The 23,616-nt window shown below is 41.4% G+C and overlaps 4 protein-coding genes across 8 annotated transcripts; 2 read left to right on the plus strand and 2 right to left on the minus strand.

Annotated features, from left to right (window-relative positions):
- The first annotated feature begins 621 nt into the window (after positions 1-621).
- Positions 622-6,435, plus strand: si:ch211-248a14.8 (uncharacterized). Of its 3 annotated transcripts, none has more exons than XM_053875921.1 (5): positions 622-1,111; positions 1,698-1,764; positions 2,896-3,100; positions 4,603-4,903; positions 4,962-6,435. In XM_053875921.1, exons 1-5 carry the CDS (start codon positions 1,090-1,092, stop codon positions 5,366-5,368), a joined length of 1,002 nt encoding a protein of 333 aa, XP_053731896.1. In that variant the 5' UTR covers positions 622-1,089; the 3' UTR covers positions 5,369-6,435. The 3 variants fall into 3 exon arrangements, with proteins under 3 accessions (XP_053731896.1, XP_053731898.1, XP_053731899.1); XM_053875923.1 differs by lacking the exon at positions 622-1,111 and adding an exon at positions 1,360-1,455; XM_053875924.1 differs by lacking the exon at positions 622-1,111 and adding an exon at positions 1,361-1,455 and having other exon boundaries at positions 1,567-1,764.
- Positions 6,363-12,780, minus strand: ecd (ecdysoneless homolog (Drosophila)). Its single transcript, XM_053875920.1, has 14 exons — positions 12,667-12,780; positions 12,110-12,329; positions 11,879-11,996; positions 11,709-11,796; positions 10,714-10,892; positions 10,406-10,598; positions 10,195-10,323; positions 9,471-9,596; positions 9,314-9,399; positions 9,113-9,216; positions 8,472-8,691; positions 8,296-8,363; positions 7,133-7,341; positions 6,363-7,055 (listed from the first exon to the last, which is right to left on the minus strand). The coding sequence occupies exons 2-14, from the start codon at positions 12,309-12,311 to the stop codon at positions 6,855-6,857; spliced, it is 1,923 nt and encodes a 640-aa protein (XP_053731895.1). The 5' UTR covers positions 12,312-12,329; positions 12,667-12,780; the 3' UTR covers positions 6,363-6,854.
- A 265-nt stretch (positions 12,781-13,045) lies between these two features.
- fam149b1 (family with sequence similarity 149 member B1) lies at positions 13,046-21,285 on the plus strand. 3 transcript variants are annotated; one of them, XM_053874192.1, is made up of 17 exons: positions 13,046-13,207; positions 13,277-13,446; positions 13,667-13,780; positions 14,200-14,344; positions 14,739-14,887; positions 14,967-15,095; positions 16,092-16,253; positions 16,318-16,499; positions 16,570-16,712; positions 17,291-17,356; positions 17,657-17,769; positions 18,472-18,696; positions 19,090-19,213; positions 19,335-19,460; positions 19,540-19,621; positions 20,392-20,529; positions 20,636-21,285. In XM_053874192.1, the coding sequence occupies exons 2-17, from the start codon at positions 13,400-13,402 to the stop codon at positions 20,704-20,706; spliced, it is 2,016 nt and encodes a 671-aa protein (XP_053730167.1). In that variant the 5' UTR covers positions 13,046-13,207; positions 13,277-13,399; the 3' UTR covers positions 20,707-21,285. The 3 variants fall into 3 exon arrangements, with proteins under 3 accessions (XP_053730167.1, XP_053730166.1, XP_053730168.1); XM_053874191.1 differs by having other exon boundaries at positions 13,046-13,446; XM_053874193.1 differs by lacking the exon at positions 17,291-17,356 and having other exon boundaries at positions 13,046-13,446.
- dnajc9 (DnaJ (Hsp40) homolog, subfamily C, member 9) lies at positions 21,134-23,358 on the minus strand. The gene is made up of 6 exons (XM_053874195.1): positions 23,332-23,358; positions 22,436-22,635; positions 22,161-22,301; positions 21,682-21,936; positions 21,516-21,602; positions 21,134-21,366 (listed from the first exon to the last, which is right to left on the minus strand). Exons 2-6 carry the CDS (start codon positions 22,607-22,609, stop codon positions 21,256-21,258), a joined length of 768 nt encoding a protein of 255 aa, XP_053730170.1. The 5' UTR covers positions 22,610-22,635; positions 23,332-23,358; the 3' UTR covers positions 21,134-21,255.
- Positions 23,359-23,616: the final 258 nt, after the last annotated feature.

Below are 23,616 nucleotides of genomic sequence, written 5' to 3' on the forward strand. Positions count from 1 at the left end.
CCTCGTGGTAGCTGGTTGTGACAGCTGATGGAGACCTGGCAACCGACTCCACAATGATCTCCCAATCAGTATCTGCCTTGAAATACAGTATATTGGAGAGATGACAACATGGACTTTCTGACGTGAAAAGTCATTTCATTTTGCTACAATACCGGTAGAAGCATAATGTGGTAGAGCTGTTTTTTCCTCCATCAATTTTAATGTTTTCCACTTACAGTTTTTTTTGTTCGTGTTTCAATCTTCATCGAGATATTTTAGGTTATTCTACTGTTCTGTTAACCCTTTAACAACTGCAACACAAGTTTATTTTATTTATTTTTTATTATTGTTGCTTTTTGATAGTATTATTTTTAATCATATTCACATTTTAAAGCTTTTATTTAATTTTGTCATATTTGATAATCATTTCATATTGTTTAAACTATATTTAGATTTGATATAGTAGACTTCAATATATGTTTATATTACACGTCACCATTATAGTTGAGATTGTTTTGACCTCTTCACTGAGTAAAGGTCTGAATCTTTACCTTACCATTTGTTTTTGATATGGCAGTTAAACAGTGGCATTGTCATTATTTCTGATCATTTAAATACGGCCAGATAAATTGCAATAATAACAGTTGCATTACAAACGAATCGAAATCAGCTGGAACAGTAAAGAATTAGTTTTTGATTTTTTTGCTGAATATTTTATTTGAATGTCTTGTTTCCAAAAGAAATGAATGTCCTTCCCTATTGAGTTTTATTGTGTTTTATTTTTTTGTCAGGATCATGGTGATTACTTCCCTGTTATTATTTAACGTTGCAGGTGATAAGCGTTTACATCCACTCATAGTGAAACAACAGTTTCTTGACTATGACTTCATATGTTTTTGGACAGACGGTCAGAGAAAGCTTCATTTTGTATGTGTTCTTAAGCTCCAGGTGCCACTGTTTTCCCAATCCCCAAAGTAGACGGCCCCTTTCTTCACAGCACACTGACAATGTTTGCATTTGCTGACACTCAGTCATGTAGTGATGTTCCCAATGATTCTGCTGGGGCTCAGTCTGGACGGGAGGAGAGGAGCTTGAGCTGGAGTGCCAGGAATGTCACCAACAGGTGTCAAAGGTGGAAAGTAAATTACTCTCTTTTTACACTAAATAAAGATAATCTTAGTTGTAACACACGTCTCCCACCCCAGTAAGTTATGTACAAACCCACCGAGCTCAAACCTGAGCCTCCATTTGAATCTCTTAGTATTTCAAAGCAGTTTGAAGGTGGTTAATACGGATGGAGTTTTAATTATGGCACGGTAAACAGCATGAGGTCGAAGTCCAGGCGGGTGTGTGAGAAAACAAATGAGTACACGAGCACAGACCAGAGTGAGAGCAGGTGACACCAGAGTGCGGCTAGTCGTGACTTAGCTCATGGCACCAGTTTCTTTAGATGGAATTTACGATGAATTGCAAATGGTAGGTCCCTTTTTTTCCTTCAACAGTCTGTTTACTGAAGCGTCTGATTTGTTCATGTTGCGGTTCTGCTTCTGACTTTTGCTGGCTCACAATGGTTCTGTGTCGCTGCAGACTAACCAGTTCTCCAAATGAGAGAAGCCCACTTCCTACACTTAGATCCCAGAAGTCACATGGTTCACATGTAAAAGATTTGTGTGTTCTATTCATGTGGCGTTAACAGGCAAAAACTGTCGCTCTCACAGATAAGAGACCTCTGCAAGAACAGTGGCAGCACTTGCACATAATGACACCATGTCTTCTGGGTAAAGGGTACGTTGACTTTTGCTTATCTAGCACCATGTTCATATGATGTTATGCAGGTCCATTATACAAGCATTGTAAGTTACTATCATATAATGTAAACATGTATCCAGCTCATGGTAATTATTGATGCAGATGTATGCATTTATGAGACGATTTATGGCTCAATATACAGATAATAAAATCTGTTATCTTTTTTTCTGCTCTTTGTTCCCACTTCTATTCAACCAGTCCAGCATTTGACCCCGAAACTATTTTCAGTTTCATGCTGTTATATGTAAAAGCACAGTGGATGTACATCGCGTTACATCGAATTAATCCTTGAAGGTTTGTTAACAAGAGGCACACTATTTATTTAGATTTATGAAAACATTTTACTCATGATATTGTCTGACAAGTTTCTTTTTTTTTCATTATTATTATTATTATTTTTTATATTTCTGTTTTTCTTTCAGTGCTGTGACTCAAATTAAGAAAAAAAAACACATTCATAAGAGGGTTCTTAATCGTATTTAAATATTTGATCACAGAATGATGAAGTTCAAGTAAATTTTTTTGTGCTTCGATCCTGAAGTTTTTGAAATTTTAAATTCTCTGCCCATTATTCCATCCATTATGTGCCGTACCTGGGGTTGGTTTTACCTGCGGAAGTGACCTCATTATTCGATGCTATTTGCACTTCCTGTAATAATCAATAGAACTTAACACATCCAAGTCACAACCCTAGTTGTCCGCATGATTCAATATTCCGAGAGTGTCTACTCAGTGTTGTATTTCGATGGAACAAAACTGATGAGGTTCACTACCTCATGTGATAGACTGTGAAAGAAAGCACTCCTGAGTCTTAGAGCCAGAGTTGGAGCCAGATTCAGGTCATGGTAACCTGATAAGGTGAATATCTCAGGATGCTCCCCAGTTTGAGCAGGAGATGATTTACTGTATGTAAGCAGCTGCTGCTGCTTCCAAGAGTATTCAGTGCAAATAAATATTTGCTCAGCTGAAGCCATTATACACGCGCTAATGCTAATGAGTGACCTGATTCTGTGACCGCAGTTCAGGGTCCGAGGTGAAACTGATGAGCAGGAAGGAGAGTTTTCTGTGCGAGTGAGTTAAACAACTGGCTTTTCTTGTGCGACACAGTCCAGGTCGATGGAGGAGTCGACCGTGTCCCTCCACATGGATGACCCTGCTGCCCTCCAGGCAGGCTCTGAAGCCCCTCATCCCCACCTTCTGCCTGCTGGTCATGGTGGTTTATGGGCTGGGGGAGAAGCTCAGAAACTTTGTGGTGAGGATCTTCATTCCTCAGTACCACTACCCGTACGCAGTGGCCCTCTCTTTTGGACAGGTGAGAGACTGATGTCAGGATGTGCTTTGAAACCAAGATAAGGAAACTACCTGGTTGGGGGTTGGTCACTAATCCACATCCCATTCATATCCTCACACACATAGAGTGCACGACTCAACTTGTTTTGCCTTCCTTCTAATAGGTCCAAACCCTTCCCTGCATCCAGCCTACACATTAATATCAATGTATGTTTATATGTTAGTGGGTCATTGGTTTTATTCCTGGTGTTTATCCAAAGATAGTTCTAAAAAAAAAAATCAACTACTGTTATACTGAACTGTTACATTTTGCGCCCTATTTAGATCAGTGAGGCTGGGGGGCCTCAGGTGGCCTTTGGACAGTATTCATGCGGCCGTTTAAAGATGAAAGTAAAACTATAAAGCTGATTATGTTGACGTGATCGCGAGCGAAAAACAAGTTTTAGTACTCAAACATCATTTTGTCATGTTGAATAATGTCTATCAAAGTGATCTTCACTTCACTTTTTCCATGACACAGTTCTAAATGAATTTTGGATTTTATGGCTACGACTATTATCTTGCCGTCTTCAGCGTTTGAAGTGGATTCTTTTTCTGGACGAAACCCAGGGTTAACTGAGGTCGCTGTGAGTCATTCATCGACGTGTGTGTTTGTCAGAAAGCCAGGAACTTTGACTGCTGCGTCAGTGAGTACATTGGTGTGAGCAGCTCAGGGTGGTTTCCACCTTTGGCTCTGAAGCTAGGAGGAACTGTCGGCTTCAAAGGTTGACAAGTTTTATGGATCTAGGAGGAGCGACCTCATGAATCATTTCTTCTATTATATACACGTTTGTGTTGATTCATGCATTCATTATTAATCAAACTGTGGAAGAAGAATAACAGGCAGTCTAATCTAATCTAATCTAATCTAAAATCCACATCAGGTTCCAGATAAGGCTTTCATGTTTGTTCTCTCCTCGCTCTCTTTACTTCCTTCGTCCCTCCTACTCTCCCTCCTCCCTGCTTTCCTTCCATCCTTTTCCTCTCTTCTTCCTTCCTCCATCATTCATTTGTTCCTGTTGTCTTTCCTTCTTACTTCCTCCTCTCTTTTCTCCCCTCCTTTTCCATCCATCGTCCTTCCTTCTTTCATTCCTTACTTCCATCCCTCCCTTGCTTTTTTTCCTTCCTTTCCTTCCTTCTATCTGTCTTTCCTCCTCATCTCCTTTTTTGGTTCCTTTGTTTGTTCCTACCTCACTTCTTCCCTCTTCCCCTCCTTCCTTGCCGTCCTTCCTTCATTCCCTCCTTCCTTTGTTCGTTTCTTCCCACCTTCATTTGTTTGCTCCTTCATTCCTCCATCACTTCTTTCCTCCTCCCCTCCTTCCTTGCCTTCCTTCCCTCCCTTCTGTCCTTCCTCTTTCCCTCCTCCTCTTCTTTCTTGCTCCCTTCCTCCCCCTTCTTCCTTGCCTACCTTCCTCTTCCTCCTTCTTTCCCTCCCCCCCATCCTTCCATATCTCCCCCCTTCCCCTCTACACCCTCTCTCTGCAGGTTCTGGTCTCCCTGTTGTTCCTGAACCTCTTCCACCTGCTGGGTCTGGTCCCCCTGAAGCGTTACTCCCGGCCTCTTGGCGAGAAACTTCTGGTTCCTGCCATTTGTGCCAGCATCTACGCCGTCCTGACCATGTGGACCAAAGCCAACAGTGCCTTCTCCAGCGTCACCCCCCTCACTGTCCCAATGCTGCCTCTCTTGACCGTGGTTCTGAGCTTCGTGCTGAAGCTCTCCTCACCGCCGTCCGTCCACATGTCCATCCTGATCTTCATCCTCAGTGTTTCTTCTGTTATTTCCACAGGTACAGTTTCATTTCAGTTTCGTGTTTGCACGTTATTTATCTTTTTTTTGTGCTGCAGTTTCCAAGGGCGTGTCAGGGTCCCACCCTCTGGAGTTTGTGTACCCACCTCTGGCGGTCATCCTCCACAGCGTCTGTCTGACCTGGCTGGCTAAAGTGTCTGAAGCTCAGCACCGGCAGGGCGGGGACGGACCGGCGTCTGCTTTTGACCTCTACTACGTCCTGCTGGTGAACCAGTTCTGGATCCTGGGTCTGCTGTGGCTGGTCCACCCCCACAGTCCCTGGCTGGTGCTGAGTCGTGGCTACTGGCAGACCCTTCTCTTCCACGGCTACCTCCTCGCCATCTTGTTGTTGGGGATGGTTCTGAACTTCATGGTGGGCATGTCGGCTCTGTGCGTCTCCCCCTTAGCTGCTGCTCTGCTCTACTCTGCCAGGGACCTGCTGCAGCCATTCGTCCGGCTGCTCTAGCTTACGCACAACAGCCACTCAAGAGTCGGCGCTATCACTAAAGGAAGCACTTACTTGGCCCGATATGATGAAGTTTAGGAAACGCTATGTAGGACGGAAAAAAAGGAAAAATAAATTACTATTTTGCCAACACAATTATGGAAAATAATAGATAAAAAAATAACAGCAAAATACAATGATTAAAAGAGGTGAATATATTATACGCACAAAGGGACTTTGAAGAATAATTTTTAAATTGGTTGTCCACTTAAAATCAATAAGTAACTAGAAGATTAGCAAACCTAGTGGAAATCAAATGAAAACTAAACAAAACCAAGCCACTTGTTTATGATTTTCACCCTTCACTTGGCCTCCAAAATTACTTTTCAGTTCAGTTCAGAGTTCAGTCTTTACTGAAACACTAAATACTAAAATAGACAAATATGAGTGAAGGTTTTGACATTTAGATCAAACTAAAATATTCTGGGATATAATTAGGTATAAAACATTATTCATATAAACCTGCCAACACAAGCACAACTCTTGAGATGGATCTATCATAGGGCAACCTGAGGGCAGGGGACCCTCCTGGACCATCGCTAGTCCGTCTATTCACATCAAACTGTACCAAAACCTTCAACACTTCTGTTTTTATTTATTGTTTTGTTTGTTTTATTGTGCCACCAAATATATTTTGAGACGTTATTTATCAGCTATGAGACGTATTCAGAACATCCCAGCTCCGAGTTCGGAGGACGAACTCGTTCGATGAGGAATCTTGGTGGGAATGTGACCTTGTCCTGCTGGTTAAACAGTACCAGCATGAAAAACATTCATTTCTACATGGGTGGCTTTTCAATGACTCTCTCACAAACTTTGGTCGTTTACCTCTGGATAAAGTCCCTCTGGAATGATTTTGGCAAGTTGTCAGATGAAGAAAGGGATCTATGTTTTAGCGACCATTTGCTCCTTTGTTCTGTAAATGTTTGTTTTCTGTATCACTTAAACAAGCTCAACGACAGGAAAGTATTTCTGGATCATGTTCTCAATAATGTCATATAGGTCGAATAAAATGACAATTAAAAAAAATGTTGCTTTCATTTTTGTTTTACAAACAAAAGTATCACAGATGAACAGAATTTATTTGTTGCTCAGCCAGATTATAGTTTTACATTTCCTTCCTGCAACATTTTAGCTGAGTGAATTTGAATTCGAGGGTCATCTCATTTAAATGCAAACATTTATCTAAAATCTAGAAAAATAAAATCACATTAAAAATGTTCAACTTGTGAATACTTTTATTTTCAGAATACATTTTTAACATGATAATATTTTTTAACATTATTTTCTGACATGTTTTTATGGTAATGAATCCACAACAGAGATTGTCGTGATGAGAGAAAACAAGTCCCATAATTGTTTCTGGATGATCCTGATGGAACTCCTTCCACATCATTTCATCTGTGTCTTGTTCTTGTTTCGGCTGACTGGTGTCACTGCCAGGTTCTTAGGCAGGGTCGGAGTTTGGCGGAAGGTGTATCCCCAGACTGTGCAGCAGGTTGGAGGCGGGTCCAGCTAGCCCGGCCTGGCAGCTCAATGACTCCAGCAGGTTAGTGACCAAGTTCAGATCCAGGTCGAGAGGCTGGATCTCCTCCTCTGCTTCTCCATTCCTCTGATCTGGCACTTTTTCAGATCCCTTTTTGTCAGTCTACAAAGAAAATGAGATGAAATAAACATGGCCTAAAAGATAACGCTTCATTTCTTCAGGAGTAAAAACCATCTCACCGTCTGACTGAAACTTTGTCCGACATTTGTACTCATCAGCTCCTCATCCATCTGGTCCATGTACTTCCTGAGTCCCTCCAAAGTCTCTGTGCTGTTGACTTCGGCAGAACAAGAGGTGCTCTCTTGTTGCACTTCCTCTTCTTCATCTTCCTCGTCTTCTTCCTCTTCCTCTAGATCATCAGAATCAAGTTCCTCTTCTTCTTTTCCACCTGTGTGACCATCAGGTCGTTCACATTATACAAACGATGAGGAAACTGTAACATGCGGTGACACTTTAGCAGCATGAACAACGTGAATAGCTCTCAATGGCGGCCCCTGCTGTCCAAAGAACATATAGCAGGATTCATTCCTTTATGACTTACCCCTTCATTACTAAAATATATACAAGTCGCCAGGGTTTTCATCTTGAGTATAAATTTCTCCATTATTCTGTCATATTTCTCCCCGAAATAATACTTAGAAAAAAAGAGAAAATAAAAAATATGCAATGCATGATGCAATGTCCAGGTGCTTTCAGCTTAGGTGGTAGTCCTGAGCAGCCTGTGCTGACACAACACTCGCAAACTAGCCTTTAAGCTACACCACAATCAAGTCATTTTCCAAAACACGTGCCTGTCTCACTCCGTCTCTGTAAACTCATAGCTGCAGCAGAATTTTTATAGTCAATGTGCATGTCATAAATTGTTGGAAAGGTCTTGTTTCCAGCTGTTTTAATAACACATTACTCCCTAGTTGTTTTATCTGCCTCTGAAAAAAACTTCAATAAATTTCAACTTATTTATTGAATCTACCACTGTTTATCTGTGCACATACTGTACTTTTCCCCCCACATATTGCTATATTTATACTGCCTCCTTCTATTTGTTTTTTATCCTTTCAACTGTATATACAACTTCATCTCTGTTGACTACCACAGCAACAGTTACGTGAAGGCCACGGCGCATTGTCAATAAGGGGTTAGCTAGCATTACTAAGATGCAAACAATCCCTGTCAAACAGCAACCAAATTTGGGTGACAGCCTACAGATCTATTTTTAAAATGATTAAATTCCACTGGTTGGTTGAAGGTAATCCATTTTGTTTCCTTAAGTAATGACAGTCCCTGATCACTTGATCTCTCTAGCAACAAACAGGGCATCATCATGTGGTCCATCCACACATACCTAGCAGTCGATCCAGCGCACTGGCGACAGAGTCCGGGTCAAAACTGAAAGGTTTGCATGAACTTGACCTGGTATTTGGAAAAAGCCAAAGATAGAAGTGGTTGATTTAAAAACACATTTCCAGCTTAAACTATTCCCTCATTCATCATCATTTCCTCAGAGTGAGCCCTGCTTACCACGGTAGCTCAGCACCCTCATGAGAGGACATGGTGTTGAGGAAGTTCTTCATCCCCTTACTCAGCGCCACCAGGTTATAACCAGCCTCCTCTTCCTCAGTCGCCCTCCCGCTCTCTTCCACACCGCCACTCGATGGGCCCTTTCCAGAAGAAGCGCCTTGACTTCTTTCCCCCAACATGCGCTCCAAATCCTGCGCCGTGATGTCCAGCCAGCTGTCACCTGGAGATCAACAAGCAGAGTGGATGACTAACTATAGTCCAGGGGCCCTTTTGCTACCGACCCTGCTTAATATGATGCGGACTGAACGAAGATTGACCTTCAATGTCCTGCCATCAAACATATTTTTTCAGCTAACTTACTTCCTGATTGTTTTCTGTTTCTGCAGTGACAGAGCAACTTCACTTGTGATGTAAAACTGGACACTACAATAGACTCAATTCTCGATAGATTTGAATGTAAAAAGAATAGCAGCCAATTAAAAAGTCAAGATTCAAGGTGATTAAACAAGATATTTATGTTGTTTTGTCACTTAAAAACAGCTTAATATGATGTTATTAAGGGATAGAAAATACATTATTACAAAGTTAACAGACAATATTTGTACATATGGAGGAAATGCATGAAAAATCATTTCACTTACTGTCCTCAGGAGGGAGCTGTGGCTCTTGTTTCCTCAGTTCCTCCAGATTGAAAGGGAGGCAGCTGTGCAGCAGCTGCAGGACCTCCTCACCAGGGGACATGGCACTGGTGGAACCAACAAACAGTGATCAAATAAAAAGAAAACATGAGAGAAATTACACCTAAAGACCTGTCTGATGTATAACTTGCGTTACACACACACCTGGGGTTTGATGCGACTGACTGCTTAAAGAAGTTTTCTGCTGATCTCATCAGATTTTTGTGACGGACCGAACCTTCCAGCTCGTCCTGTGGATGAAATCCAGCGGTTTATATTTCAGTCCAAAATGTAAGTGTCAGGTGAATCCTCTGACGCTCACCCGAAAGTAGCCGTTCTTTTTCAGGCTTTCCATGAACCCTTTCCACTGAGGGTTACAACTGACAGGAGAGTCCGGTTCTGAGGACGGCAGGCGGCTTTTTGAACACAGGATCTCGAAACCATGAGCCTGTGGACATGGAACACAGACGTATCACAACGGTACTCAGACTTCTTTTGTACTTTAGAAAGGTCTCACTTGACTGAAAGGAAGAAAATAACTTCTAATTCTTCATTTTTACTTTTTTTTATTGTTGAGCTAAAATTACTGTAGAATTATTATTTTAAAAAAATTGTAATCATTACATTTTAGCAGCTCAACCTTGTTTTCAAGTTTACAAACATAACAATGCTAGTTTTCATACATAGCCCAGAGTCCCAGACCGCTGTGCTCCAGTTCCCCAGCACCAGTCGCCTGCAGCTGTGGCTGCACACCTCAGTGTTCAGGGAGTTTGCAAAGATGTTTTTGAACAATGTTGGCCACCCAGACAGCAATCAGACCTTTAGCTGCTCCGCATTTATCATGTTCGTGTGGAGTCACACTGTAAACGTAGTTTCGCCTGAGGCGAGAAGCTCAGCCCTTGCGTTGAGCTTCCCAAGACCAGGTGCTGCTCTCCAGGCAGGACCAAGTCCGCAGCCAAAACCCGACTCGCTTGTGTTCACATGTCGGACTTTTGAGCTGAACACACTCGAGACAGACAGCAGTGTGAAAAGCCCCGTAGACGTACCAGCTTCATGCCGAGCTCATGAGCGTTGTACTCGGGATGTGATCGTGGAGGCAGGTTGAAGCCACTTCTCCGGTCTGGTGTGAACTGCTGTTGCTGCAGCTGCGCGTACAAACAGCGCGTGAACGTCACCTAGAAGTGCAGTTCAAAAAGAAGGTCAATCACGGCACAGCAAATTACACGCTGATAAAAGACTAATTCATTTGACGTATACCGAAGTTAAGACACGTGTATCAGGAGGGAAGGTCTTGAAGTTTCTGCAAGCCTGGAGATCCACAGGATCTCGCAGGTAGAAGGAGGAGACAGCGGGAGCGAGCAGGTCGGGTCTTTGAGATAACACAAGGGATATTCCTGCAGGGATGAAGCAGTGAGCCCGATGGAAGCTTGCGCTGACCTGCTCTGGGTACCTGGGGCAAAATCAGGGATTGCAATAAACATTAAATATTTGTCACTGTTTCTCATGTGAGTTTTGTGTAACTCATGAAGAAATTTGGGCTCACATTTATAATGTATTGCACTCACCCACAAAGTCTCTTATTAAGCGCAGATGATATTTTGGTGTTGGCCCTGCAGGCTTCTGGCTGCATGTGGAGCAGATCTAAAGCTTGAGCAACTTTAGGAATCAAAGCCTTTGCAATACCAACTGGACTGGATCGCGAAGGACGCGGCAAGATGTGCAGCTCCCCTCTATAGATGAACACCTGTCGGGAGGAGAATCATGACGCGTGAATGGCAGATGCAAAGACTAATTTAGAATAAGTCCACATAAGCAGCTCTTAATCAATAGAATAAACAACATGATCACAGCATCAAATGCAAAAAAAAGAGGAATTTATTCAAAGTATTTGGCAAGGATAAAGCATTTTCACATTTTGGAGAAATACATCACACAAATAGGAATCTCACCAAGACCTCCAAGGTGTTTTGTTAAGGACCAGAAAAGTGTATAGGGCCACACTTCAAACACATGAACTATTAATAAACAAACAACTTCTTTATTTAAGGTTAATAATGAGTAATTCCGATGCTATTTAGAGGGAACTTTTGGTGACCATTCCTGGGTACTTTATAATAAGTACTTTAGAATGATTAAATTACAGACTGAAATGCTGCGAATACATATACTTGCTACATATTACCAGATTATTTTTGTTAATATCTGTTCCCTAAACAAAACTGTGACCATGTATTGTACTGGAAAATGTTAGTTGAAACATTGATTATGGTAATGGTAAGGTATGGTATGGTATGGTATGGTACATTGTATGGTAATTATGGTATGGTAATAACAGGGGCCACAATTTCAGTCTGAAAAAAATGGATACACACGCAACACAGAAAAATATATCAACCGCGAATATCAACCATGTGGAGGATTTGGAGTGAAATGGAACAACAGAAGTGAATAATGGAATCCCGCCGTTTTATACATGTATTTACAGCAATTATTGTTATTCTCTTGCAGTGCTAAAAGGATTGGTAAAGCCTGGCTGAAATGGGACATTTGAAACTCCTACCCTGTTCTCGCTGGTGTCTGGATTGAGCCATTTTGGAAGACTATCAGCAACCTCAATCAGAAGAAACTCTCCGTCGTTGTCTTCCACTCTGCAAAACAGCATGGACCAAGACTTGGGATCACATTCAAACGGACAGTTGAATGTAAAAATGCAGTTGGCGTTGGACTTACTTCGCTGCCAGTATTGGAAATTCCTCAGTGATCTGTTTGAGAAGGTAAACTATGAACCACTCATCTTCCACATTGTCCCCAAAATTTGTGCTTCCTCCAATGTGAGCAGGGAGATCATCTAAACACAAAAAACAGCACATATTGTGAGTACCAATTGAAACAGCAGCAGACTGCCCGATGGAAAAGATGGAAATGATGGAAAATGATGTATATGTGTGGTCACATGGGCACCTTTCTCTGGATAGAACTTGAGGTTGAAGGGTTGATTCTGCCAGATGTACTGCATCAAGTGGTGGGCAACATGGCCGAGAATCTTCTCCAACAGGTCCGAAAGACATTCCTCAGTCTGAGACTTTGACTCAGTTGGCTGGACCAAGAAGAGCTTGTACTGGACTTCGTCATCATGACCCACTCTTTTCTGCAGTTCATCCATCGTTGGAGAGCCAAAGACCTGCTTATTCAGAGTAGCAATTAGGCTCATAAATTACATAATACGCATGATTTGAGTCACATTTAAATCATCACGAATAATTGCAAACAATCGATATATTGAATAACTATATTAAGAAGCAAAGCGGACACTACATATAAAGCCGTAGAAGTCGTGTAGAAAGTAATCTGGGACGACACTGGCTACCTTGGTATAAGACCATCAATCATTTGGAATCACGATAAATAGAGCCCAAATCCCACGAAGCAGGAGGATGATTATATTTTCCCTATACTGCACAACAAAACTTCGGGTGAGTAGAGACATTGAAAGGATAAAATAATGCTGTCATACTTGCCTTGACTGAAGAACTCAAATGTGCGTCGCTATTTCGCCATTTGTTCCTGTTTAGGTCCGTCGTTCAACGATTTTCGACTACCACACTGGGGAAGAAACTATAGTTCCGCCAAATAGTTATTCACGAAATAATGAGTTATAATACTCAGGAAAAAATAAATATAAGAATATCTATACGTCTATGACTGTTTATGAAGAAACATTTGATTGCAACATTTGGTAAATAGGTTCATCTTGCAAATTCATGGCGGAACTATTTCAAAAGCACCCTCCATCCACTCGCAAAGAGCTATGGGACTTGTAGTGCTATATTGCAAGCTCTCTATGCAGCCAAAGGCCTTTCAAAAATCCATTTCCCAAAAAACACTGCGAACAGTGGTTACATCTCCATGACAGCCGTGTTGTTGTTGTTGGAGGCGGAGATGCTAGCAATCGTCCTGTGCTGCCAGAGGCTTTCGAAAATAATATAACGCGGCGACTATTGCGCTATGTATTGACTTTACAGTTGGAGAGTAAAAAATTGAGGTGACTTCAAATATAAGGTGGGAAACAACGATGCTGACGCCTCGTTGATGCTGAAACTTAGTGACTGATGCAGATTCTTGGTTCAGTTCCGCTACAATATTGGTATTGGACCGGAGAGAATGTACGACAGCCTTCAGCAGCGACTGCAGGACCTGCCTTTGAATGTCATTGATCCGGGATTACTCTAGTCAAACAGGCGACAGAGGAGAATGATTTCACGATATAACAGAAGACCTGTGTCCCACAAACTAGAGATGTAAGTGATGTAAATGTTATTGGATAGCTATCTCCATTTCTAGTCTTTGAGCTGTGTGTAAGTAGATTGATTTTCGCTATAGTTTAGTTCCATAATTTGTTTCTCTATGTTTGGAGTTGTTGTTGTCTGTTTAGGATTAACTGTAAACACCATGTCAGTCCTGCCTTGAGCTGGTGGTCTATGCTCCTCTGAGATTATTATTATCACCTCCTTTGTGCAGTCGAGGTTTGTCTCGAAGTAGTCTTGACCAACACCCTCTTCCAGAAGAAGATGGTACTCAAGCGCCACAAAACTACCTCCACGACCTGCATGAATCCGGCTCAATCCATAACAGGTAACTCTGAGGACTCAAAGCATTTTTATCAAGAGAACAAACTAAACCATGCTTGAATGCGGTCACCATGACACTCGCAGCCGCCATGGCATCAGGTGAATCTTGCCTTTCAGATTTGTTATGCTACACTGCCAGTGGACAGCTGATCTCTTGCTTGTTGATATGTGAAACTGGACGCTCAGATGCGGTTGATAAATATACCTTAAAGGAATTGGTAACTCAGCATGGTCTTAGAATATTCTATCACATTGACTTTTGCTCTTTATTTCCATGAGAAAGCCAAATGGAAATGTGACACCTACTGTATTTTATGGTGCCTGAGAGTGAATCTATTCAATGTTTTATGAGATTGTAACTGAAGGTTATTCTGTAATCTTTATCTCCAGTGTTAATTCATCTTCATCCTCTTCTTCATTTAGCTCGGAGACATCTGCAGCCTCTGGTCATTCTGAGTGTCCGACAGTCATCTCTGTAGATTCCAACCACTCTTGGTCAGGGATCCACAGTTCCACAGGAACAGGTGTCTCCACTGAGAGAAGCTCTGTTTTCTCCTGGGGCTACGATGTATGTCACAGTCTGAAATCTATTATACATTTTCCACATGCACACATAGGAAATAACTTGTTTGTGCTTCAAAATTATTGTGATACGCTCCCATCTAAGAAGTAAGGTTATTATTCAAAACTGTGAATACAAATGACCAACATTCAATGAATCAGGAGAATGTGCAAAAAAAAATATGATGCTTTATATGCTTTAATAGCTCTTTCTACCTAAAATGTAATTGATGAACTAATGATTCTGAAAAATTAATAACTGAAAATTCCGATGCTGCATAGATTGTTTTTGATAAAATCCGTCTGAAGAATGAGAAGTCTTTATTGTTCCACACATTGTGAGTATAAGACTGGAGAAATAAGTTAGCATTCATGCTCTGTCTCTATCCTTCGTCTCCCAGGAATTCGACAAGGCAGCGTCGCGGCAGGTGCAGCAGATGTTTGATGAAATCGACAAAGAACTGTATGAAGGACAAGGCAGCGGCGGCGGGATACTCCAGGGACTGCAGGAGGAATGCCAGCAGTGGGCGACGCGGTTTCCACATCTCCGGTGTGTTCCCCTCCTCAAGGTCTCCTCATGACCTCCATCCATATCAATTACTCATGAACTGCTTATGTGTGTCGCTCAGGATCCTGGGTACTCAGCTTGTCTGTCCCAAAGACGAGGGTGTCCAGTGGTTTGCTACCTCAGAGGAGAGCAGCGCGCAGTGGGGGCAGAGTGGAGTCAAGCCCCCTGAGACAGACAAGACCTGCACTGAGTAAATTATGCAACTTTAGTGGAAATGAAATGTTATTTCTATTAGACGCATGGAAAAAAATGAGTAGAAATGAAAGACAGAACAAACTCATATACAGGGCTTTTAATTTGTGAGAAATTATTTCAGTGTTGATTGTGGGGAAGGTTTAAAAGCAGAAGGAGACAACTGGACATTTTTATTTTTATTTTTCTGCACCCACAACACATCTTTAGTGTCTTTAGCTTTTTTGTTAAGCTTTCTGAATTTTACTCCAATATCTTGTAAATTTAGTTCCGGATTTAAGATTTAAGAACTCCTGAGCTGTTCTATTCAACAAGAAAAATTTGATTTTGTGAGGAGTACCATGTTACAAAATAGACAATTCTGAATCTAGATTATACTCTTGAATAAGTCTAATCTTCTGTACCTGAAAGTTCTGCATTTGGATCAGAAATGAAATGTTATTATTATTAGACGCATGGAAAAAATGAGTTTATTTTTATTTTTATGTAAAACACATGATCATTTGTTACATTGTGGTTTTAATGTTTGTTTTAATGTATTAACTTCACAAATGTGTAAGTAAAAAGAAGAATGGTTCTTTAGAAACATCCAAAACTTAAATAATGATTTCATAGGCTGATCAACGGTAAAATTGTTTGTAATTCTGATCATATTATAAATACATTGATCCATTTTCCTAAACTTAAATGACATTGAATATTATACCTGTGGTCTAATGTACTTAGGATGCATTGGAATAGAAAAAAATGCTTTAAACACATTTAGAATTTTACAGAGTTAACTCATGATTAATTGCAGTTCGAACTCTTAAGTTGAAAAAAATCTTTAAGCTACTTTCAGAAGATATCTTTAAAAGTGTGGTTAATTTCCGATTAACAGCAAGTTAACTCTGCTTTAGTGTGAATAAACAAGATTAAAAATTGTAACGTGTTGACAGTCCGAATCATAATATATGTCCTATAATAAATGCAGTTGCTGCGTCTTCTTGTTCAGGTTAAACGTACAGGGCAGGAAAGCAGATCTGGTGGAGTCATCGTCTGCAGAGCTTGATGGTCCACCACGCACCTCCAGCGGTTCCAGCAACCCAGACAAGCCTGCCGTGTTTGAGGTGGAGGGCCAGCTAGAGGAGTACTTGGCTTTTGATAGCACTGACCAGTGAGTTTGTTAGTTTAACCAAGTATATCTTCACTCTCCTGACGTCTGAATCTGTGGAACGCAGGGAGGACGTTTTCGGGCCAGAAAGCCTGCCGTCTGCACCCAGGCATCGCTCAATGCCCCCGATCTCCCCCTACAAGTGTCGCCGCCAGGCTGTTCTGGACCTGCTCTTCGATGACGTGTGGCAGCAGCTAGTTGGCAGCATGAAAGTGCTGATTCTGCGCCAGCGAGAAACCTTCCACTCATGTGAGCCTGGAAACATATCATACTGTGCTGAAGAAACCATTTAATTAGAAGTGCTTTTGTGTGATGACAGCTGACGCAAACGTCTCGAGGAACTTCAGTCCTGTTGTTCAAGACTTCCACCATCCAACCGTGATGTTGTCGACTCTGCCGATGATGCTGCCAAAAGTTAGCCAGAACAGGGTGCCGCCCCTTCCAACTGGTTCACTGCTCCAGGTAGGATTCCAACATTAACAATGCTCTGCATTTGATGGATAATCTCTTTATTTTTATTATTACACCAACAGATATTGTGTTAGCACTCTAATATTGCAACACAGGGAGTGAGGGATGATGGAGGAAACAATGGCAGTTGAATTGAAGCCGGTGATGGAAGTACCCTGGTGGTCTCTTATAGTATTCTCCACCCACAACACATGTTTAGTGCAGCTTTTTTGTTAAGCTTTCTGAATTTTACTCCAATATCTTGTAAATGTAATTCCGGATTTAAGATTTAAGAACTCCTGAGCCGTTCTATTCAACAAGAAAAATTACATTTTGTGAGGAGTACCATGTTACAAAATAGACAATTCTGAATCTAGATTATACTCTTGAATAAGTCTAATCTTCTGTACCTGAAAGTTCTGCATTTGGTTCTGAAATTCATTAACTGTGTGGCACTTCTCTTCCTCCTCCTTTTACCCTGCAATCACTTCACTTGTACGCATCAATCACTCATGTATCTTTCCTCCTTCCCTTCTTCATTTCAACCCTCCTCGTCGCTCCATCCATCTTCTTCATTCTTCCACTCAAAGAACCCAAAGCCAAGGGGCAAGCACAAGTCCAGGTGGAAATCCAAAACACAGAAAAGAACTCCCACTGTATGTAATGCTTCCGCCAAGAGCCCTAACATAGAGTGCAAGTCTGTGCTCTTCTCACCCATGTCAATGTGCTCGTGCCTGCTTATTTGAATATTATTTTGTTGTAAATCAATCGCATCTATTTGTTCTGGAGAATGCCAACTGTGTTGTCTCATGCTTAACACTAGTGTTGATGCTTTCAATGCATGAGAGGTAAACTAACCATTCGCTTTTTTCGTCCAACCAGCTGTTTTACATTGATCACTCATCTCCTTAACTGAATTACTTTTCATCTGGCCAAATATTATATTTATTTTGTAGGTTGGTAGAGTACCAGTGGGAGCAGCGGCCACCCAGAACAACCTGAATGACCTGATCATGATCCAAAGCATCCCATTACAACAGAGGAACCTGGGCTTGCTGGACAGAACACAGTATGGATACACAATTGTTTGGCTTCCTTTGTGTCTTTCTTCCAAAACACTTAGACAATGAAATGGCAATTCACTGTTAAAATGGTCTATAGAAGTGCTAACTTGGTGCTTTGTACAAGTGTTGTGTGTGAATATGACATGCTGCTTGTGGCATTAGGGCTTTTGATTTGACAGAATAACTCCAAGCAGTTTCATTAAAGCTTCCAGGGTGACTTGGAAACGGGTTAACTTAGATAAAGTGATCTTTAGGTTTGTCTGCATTTACGAACGTTCTCTGTTTATTTGTCAATTTCGGTTTAAAAACAAGGAAATGGCTTGGCGGAGGTATGCGGTGTTAAAGTGTGTTTCTAGTTTAGTTCCTCTATTAATAAGTGTTTTGTGAGTCCTGCAGAACTACTTTTTTTATTTATAGTTTTGTCTCTTGTCAGTGTGTTTTGTGATTTAAAAAATAGTTTTCTTCGATGATGAGATTGTTGTTACATTAATAATTAGTGTTCAGGTTTGATTTTGTTCCTCTTTCTGTCCTGAAGTTGATGGTGTCAGATTAGTTTTCATACGTCAAGTTGTGTCGAAGGGATTTGGTGAACTGTAAACATATGACTGTATGAAAAAAAGTTGCTTTTAAATGATTGCCATTGTTATGATAATGCATAATTTATGCTGGCTTTTATTGAAGTTATGTTATTTTTTTTTTCCCTTCAGTGAACTTGAAGACCGTCTGTCCCACCGCCCAGGCTCCAGCGTCATCCCCTCTAACAAGCTTCGCCCTCGCCGAACTCTGGATCAGAGCTCGTCCTCACTATCCCGCCCACCGCAGTCCGCCAGACGCCGAAACCCCCCACCGCGAACGCTCCTTCCGCTGGTCCCTAGCCTGAGTCAGTCGAGCGCTGTCGGCTCCATGGATGAGGTCATCCGTGGGACACGTCTGTGAGTGTTGTTGGCAGCATCTCCAACAGATCTTTGCTTTTTTTCTTGCTCCCAGCAGAGTTTGTCTGGAAGCAGAGATCTTACTGTCAGAGCAAACTCTTTATAAAATGTGAAGCAGAATAACAAGCGCGGGAGGTAACAGAAGCTCTCGGAACTAAGCGAGTGAACTCAACTTGAACTGTTGGGGTGCCGTCTGGAATGTCAAATCTCTGCTTCAAATTCTTTTCAATTAAGATTCTAAAAATATCTCAAATCTTTTAACTGAAAAGACGGACACAGGAGTGAGAACTGTTTGTTTGTGCTCTTCTTTATGTTTGCTAGTTAAAATATACACTACTCTGACAAACCACTGATTTAAACGTGCTGTATCTTTATTTGTATTTGCTTTTTAAGAGCCACAGTCAGCGACAGACTGACGTCGCCGCTGCTGCCGCTGAGCAGAAACACTCTCCTGCCCCCCATCGGCACCAACGACACAGATTCATCTTCTCTAGTGCTGCAGTCCAAAAATCCCCAGGTGATGCCTTCACACAAGCGTTGAGTATCTCATTCTTATTGATTTATCAATATTATTTTTCACAGCTATCTTTTCAGTGTTCACAACATTAATCGTGATGTTTCATCTGAAACCTTTACAGCGTCAGAAAGGCTCCTCCAGTCGCGCTCACAGTGCACTCAACGCAGAAGCCGGCAGCTCAGTCCCAAAGGATCGTCACCATATGCTGGACGTCTTTTCCAGGCCGAACACCACTCACACATACAGAGTATGGTCACATATGACCAAGCATTACACTGTTGTAAAGGGGTGTGAAACTGAAGACTGAGTTCATAATTTCTCCTCAGTCTGACACTCCTTACAGACGCTCCTTCACAATACTGGACAACATTGGACATGGTCGGACTGGCAGAGCCTCCGTGGCCACAGGTGGGGAACAAATGCAGGATAAGAGATGTTTTACTTTTTTATTTGCTGAAACCAACTTAATATAGATGATCTATGGATTGCCTCGAAACAAATCAATATTTGTGAGCTTTTCCTTGGATTATGTTAAATCTTTAATGATGGAAAATATACTTTAGCAGAACCCTAAGTTGAAAATCACATATTTTGACAAATGAACTGAATAAAAATCATGAAAAAGTACTTTTCAAAAATTAATAATGAGCTACCCAATTACAAATAAAATGAAGCAGTTTACCCACACTGCACACTCATGATGTGTAAATGAGGTATTGTGAAACAGTGTCCCAATTTTCAGATGCCACTAGATGGCGCTGTTGATTTAGAAATGATGCGAGGTTTCATTGAATTAGCTGTTCAAGTCCAAATGTTCCATCTGGTGGCCTCTGAAAAGCAGCACACTGTTAGATGAAACCTCATCAAAACTTTAACTGCTGTCATGAAACATCATCAACCCATCACCACATGGCCAAAAAATGTGACATTGAGATCATGAAAAGTGACGCAATAAATGCCAATAAAATATATCAATATTACCATTTTCAGGCATGCAATATTATTGCTATCAATAATAATTTGTTTATAAAATATCTTTCAAATGAAGAGAACTGGTTTCAAAAATGTCAAAATTCATTGCCACATCACTCTCGCCCAATTTAAGTTACACTTCAAGTTCATCAAACTGAATGTATTTTTAATCATTTCTGCTTTAATGCACATCTTTATATCCCTAGATGCACTTGGAATCGGTGTGACTGGCATCAGCCTGGGCATCAGTAGCTCCTCCTTCTTAGACTCGTTCTCCCATCATCCCCTGGGGCACTTAACCATTAAAGATGAAGAAGAGCCAGACCCACAAGCCCCGGTCCCAGGTCAGCAGATAAAAGCGCCTGATGAGATTTGCTTCAAAGGCATCAGGGAAGTAGCAGCATATGGCTTCAAGCGGAATTTCACCATTTCTAATTTTATTTCCCACAGCTCCACTGGTGCCGGTTCCTCTTCGCTCCCGTGGAGGCCTCTCATCCAGGGCCAGCAGACCGGGATTGTAGTTGACCAGTCATGCAGCTTTTTCTCCGTTTAGCAAATACTTTAAGCAAAAGGTAGCAAAACATTGCTCACGATGCTGCTGCTGCTGTGGTGAGTTTAGCTCAAGACACTTTTATATCTCCGCTGCCAAACAGAAGCGTACAACCAGTCTAGTGTGGTGCTGGAAACATCTATGCAGGGAGCACATCCAGTTTGAAGATGTCATTTTCAAAGGCATTTATCCTGCTTACTATCATTTCCTGCACTTCCCAAAAGACTGTAGAAGCACTGAAACACTCACCAGTAACTCAGACAGTCAGTCTGTACTCAGCCAATTTGAGGTGAATTGTTAAATCAGGGTCACTGCGCATCTTTCACCGTATACCTGCATAAGCCATCAGTCACGATACCGACTTGAAAACCCTCACTTTTGTACACAAGCACTGGACACAATTATGTATATATATACACACACATTTATTTGTACTGATCAACTAAAATATTAACCTCACATGAAGGCATTAAAAAAACGGAAACACTTTGCTATTAAAACATGGGTTACAACCTTGATTTCACTTCTTGCCTTTTTTTGTTTTTTTGGATGGTGCACTCTTTTTGGAGTATTTGGCTTCCAAGTCAGATAAGAAACTGTTGAAGTTCTGCTCTCTGGACGACTGTTTTTGCTGGAGAAAAAAAGACACTATTTTAGTATTTTCATGATTAAAGCCTTCATACAAGACACCAACATAACTTATTTATAAACACTTTGTGAAGAACTCAAACTACAGGTAGGATAAGTATGTGAATTCATTTTAAGATGGGAAATATTTACCTGGATCATCATCATGAGACTGTCTTCCTTATCGCCGAGGCCCAACTCTTTCTGCATTTGCTCAGCTTCCTTTCGCTCTCGGTCAGCCTGGAAGTCAGCCATCACTTAAACACGTACTCATCTTTGAATTCTCTAAAACAAAAAGGCATTTGAGCTTCACGCTCACCCGTTTTCTCCTAGTCCTCTTCTTCTTGTCAGCCTCCTGCGTGAACGCTGGGAACGCTTCAACTTCTCCGCTGTCAATGGCTGCCTGGATGATGCTGCGGATCCTGGGTTCATCCTCTTGGGTGTAGCACATTACTGATTCTGCAATGGCATCCATGTCACCCTCGTGCTGAGTGTAGATGTTTAGGACATCTTGCTGCTCCTCCTCGGAGCCCTTATATTTCTCCTCAAAGTCAATAATGTCCTGAACAGTAATCTGGAGGACGGACAGAGACAAAGGTTGGTAAAAACTTTGGCGTATAAAACAAGCACAGAATGTAATTTAAAAATCACATTTTAGGAAAGCTGTGGTCAGCACCTGGTCTTGTTGTATTTAACAACACAAGGTTTGGCAAGCTGAACATTTTAGATACAATGCCTTGACATGAGTCCTGATACTACTTAATACCACATGAAGTGGAAGCTTGTGCAGTTCATTACTTTAGGAAAGAGCAGCCTCCAGTACTCTGTCCAGTTGCGGTCCTGGCTGAGGCCGTCAGACTCTTCATCTACCACTCCTTGTTCATCATAGATTGCCTTCTGCTCCTTGTCACTCAGCACTGCATAGACTTTACCCAAAACCTGTGGGAATAAACGAGAAACATACATAGGTTGTAGTGAGACACGCATACTCGCAACTGCAATTGGAGCTGTAAAGCATAGGCAGGGGATTTATGAGCGTTATCGGCCGACATCCCATGACAAAGCTGGTTCACCTGGAACTTCTCCGTAGCAAGCGGGTCGTCTGGAGCTCGGTCCGGATGCACCTTCAGCGACACTTTGTAGTAGCTTCTCCGGATTTCAGCCTCGGCTGCCTCTTTGCTGATGTTCAAAACCTCGTACAGGCTCGAGGTCTTAAAGAGCTCCTGGCACCTCTCAAGCAGACCCATTCTGGAGCAGCGAGTTCCCGACGAAACTGCACAAAATTGAGAACCTCAGTCTTTTGTCGGCAGAGACAATTTGGCGCGCTGGACGGTCGCACACTTCCGCAATGAGCAGCGACGCGCTTACGTCATACCAGTACGTGCTCCCCTATTGGCCGGTCTGACATTTTACGTCATTCGTTGGCGTCTACGACGAAAATGGTAATAGCAACTTTTATTTTTATGCTATATAACCGAGTTTTATTTGCATGTGTGTTTTTTTCTGACTTACTACGTCAATTCGTTGGTGTCTACGACGAAAAATGGTAATAGAAACTTTTATTTTTAGGTTATATAACCGAGTTTTATGTGCATGTGTGTTTTTTTCTGACTTACTACGTCAATTCGTTGGTGTCTACGACGAAAAATGGTAATAGCAACTTTTATTTTTAGGTTATATAACCGAGTTTTACGTGCATGTGTTTTTTTCTGACTTACTACGTCAATTCATTGGTGTTTACGACGAAAATGGTAATAGCAACTTTTATTTTTATACTATACAACAGAGTTTTATGTGCATGTGTGTTTTTTAAACTGACAACTACAATGTTAAATCTGTACGATACGCTGAACGAATCAGTGATTCGTCGTGCATGAATTGAAAATGTTTTTGTGTATACGTATCATACAGCGATTTCACTCATCATAAGTTTGTTACTACTCTAATCGTTATGTGTCTCATGACGTACTTGATATGATGGACTGGATTGTTTTGATAATAGTGACAATCCTCGTGTGAGTCAAAATAGCTTGCTTATATAGCTGCTCCACACTTTCCAATATGATGTCACATAGACATATCTGACTTTTGTACATAGTTTTGCCACCACATTTATACCCACTCTGCCCTTCTTGTTGAGCAAACAACAGTAGAAAAAAATAGAATGGCACACAGCTATGAGGCTCTAATTTTTGAAGCAGTATAAAGATTTAGAACATGTTTATTGGGAATTGGAAAAAAATATTTATTTGAT

This window comes from Synchiropus splendidus, chromosome 9 (genome assembly GCF_027744825.2).
Source record: "Synchiropus splendidus isolate RoL2022-P1 chromosome 9, RoL_Sspl_1.0, whole genome shotgun sequence".
Lineage (NCBI taxonomy): Eukaryota > Metazoa > Chordata > Actinopteri > Syngnathiformes > Callionymidae > Synchiropus > Synchiropus splendidus.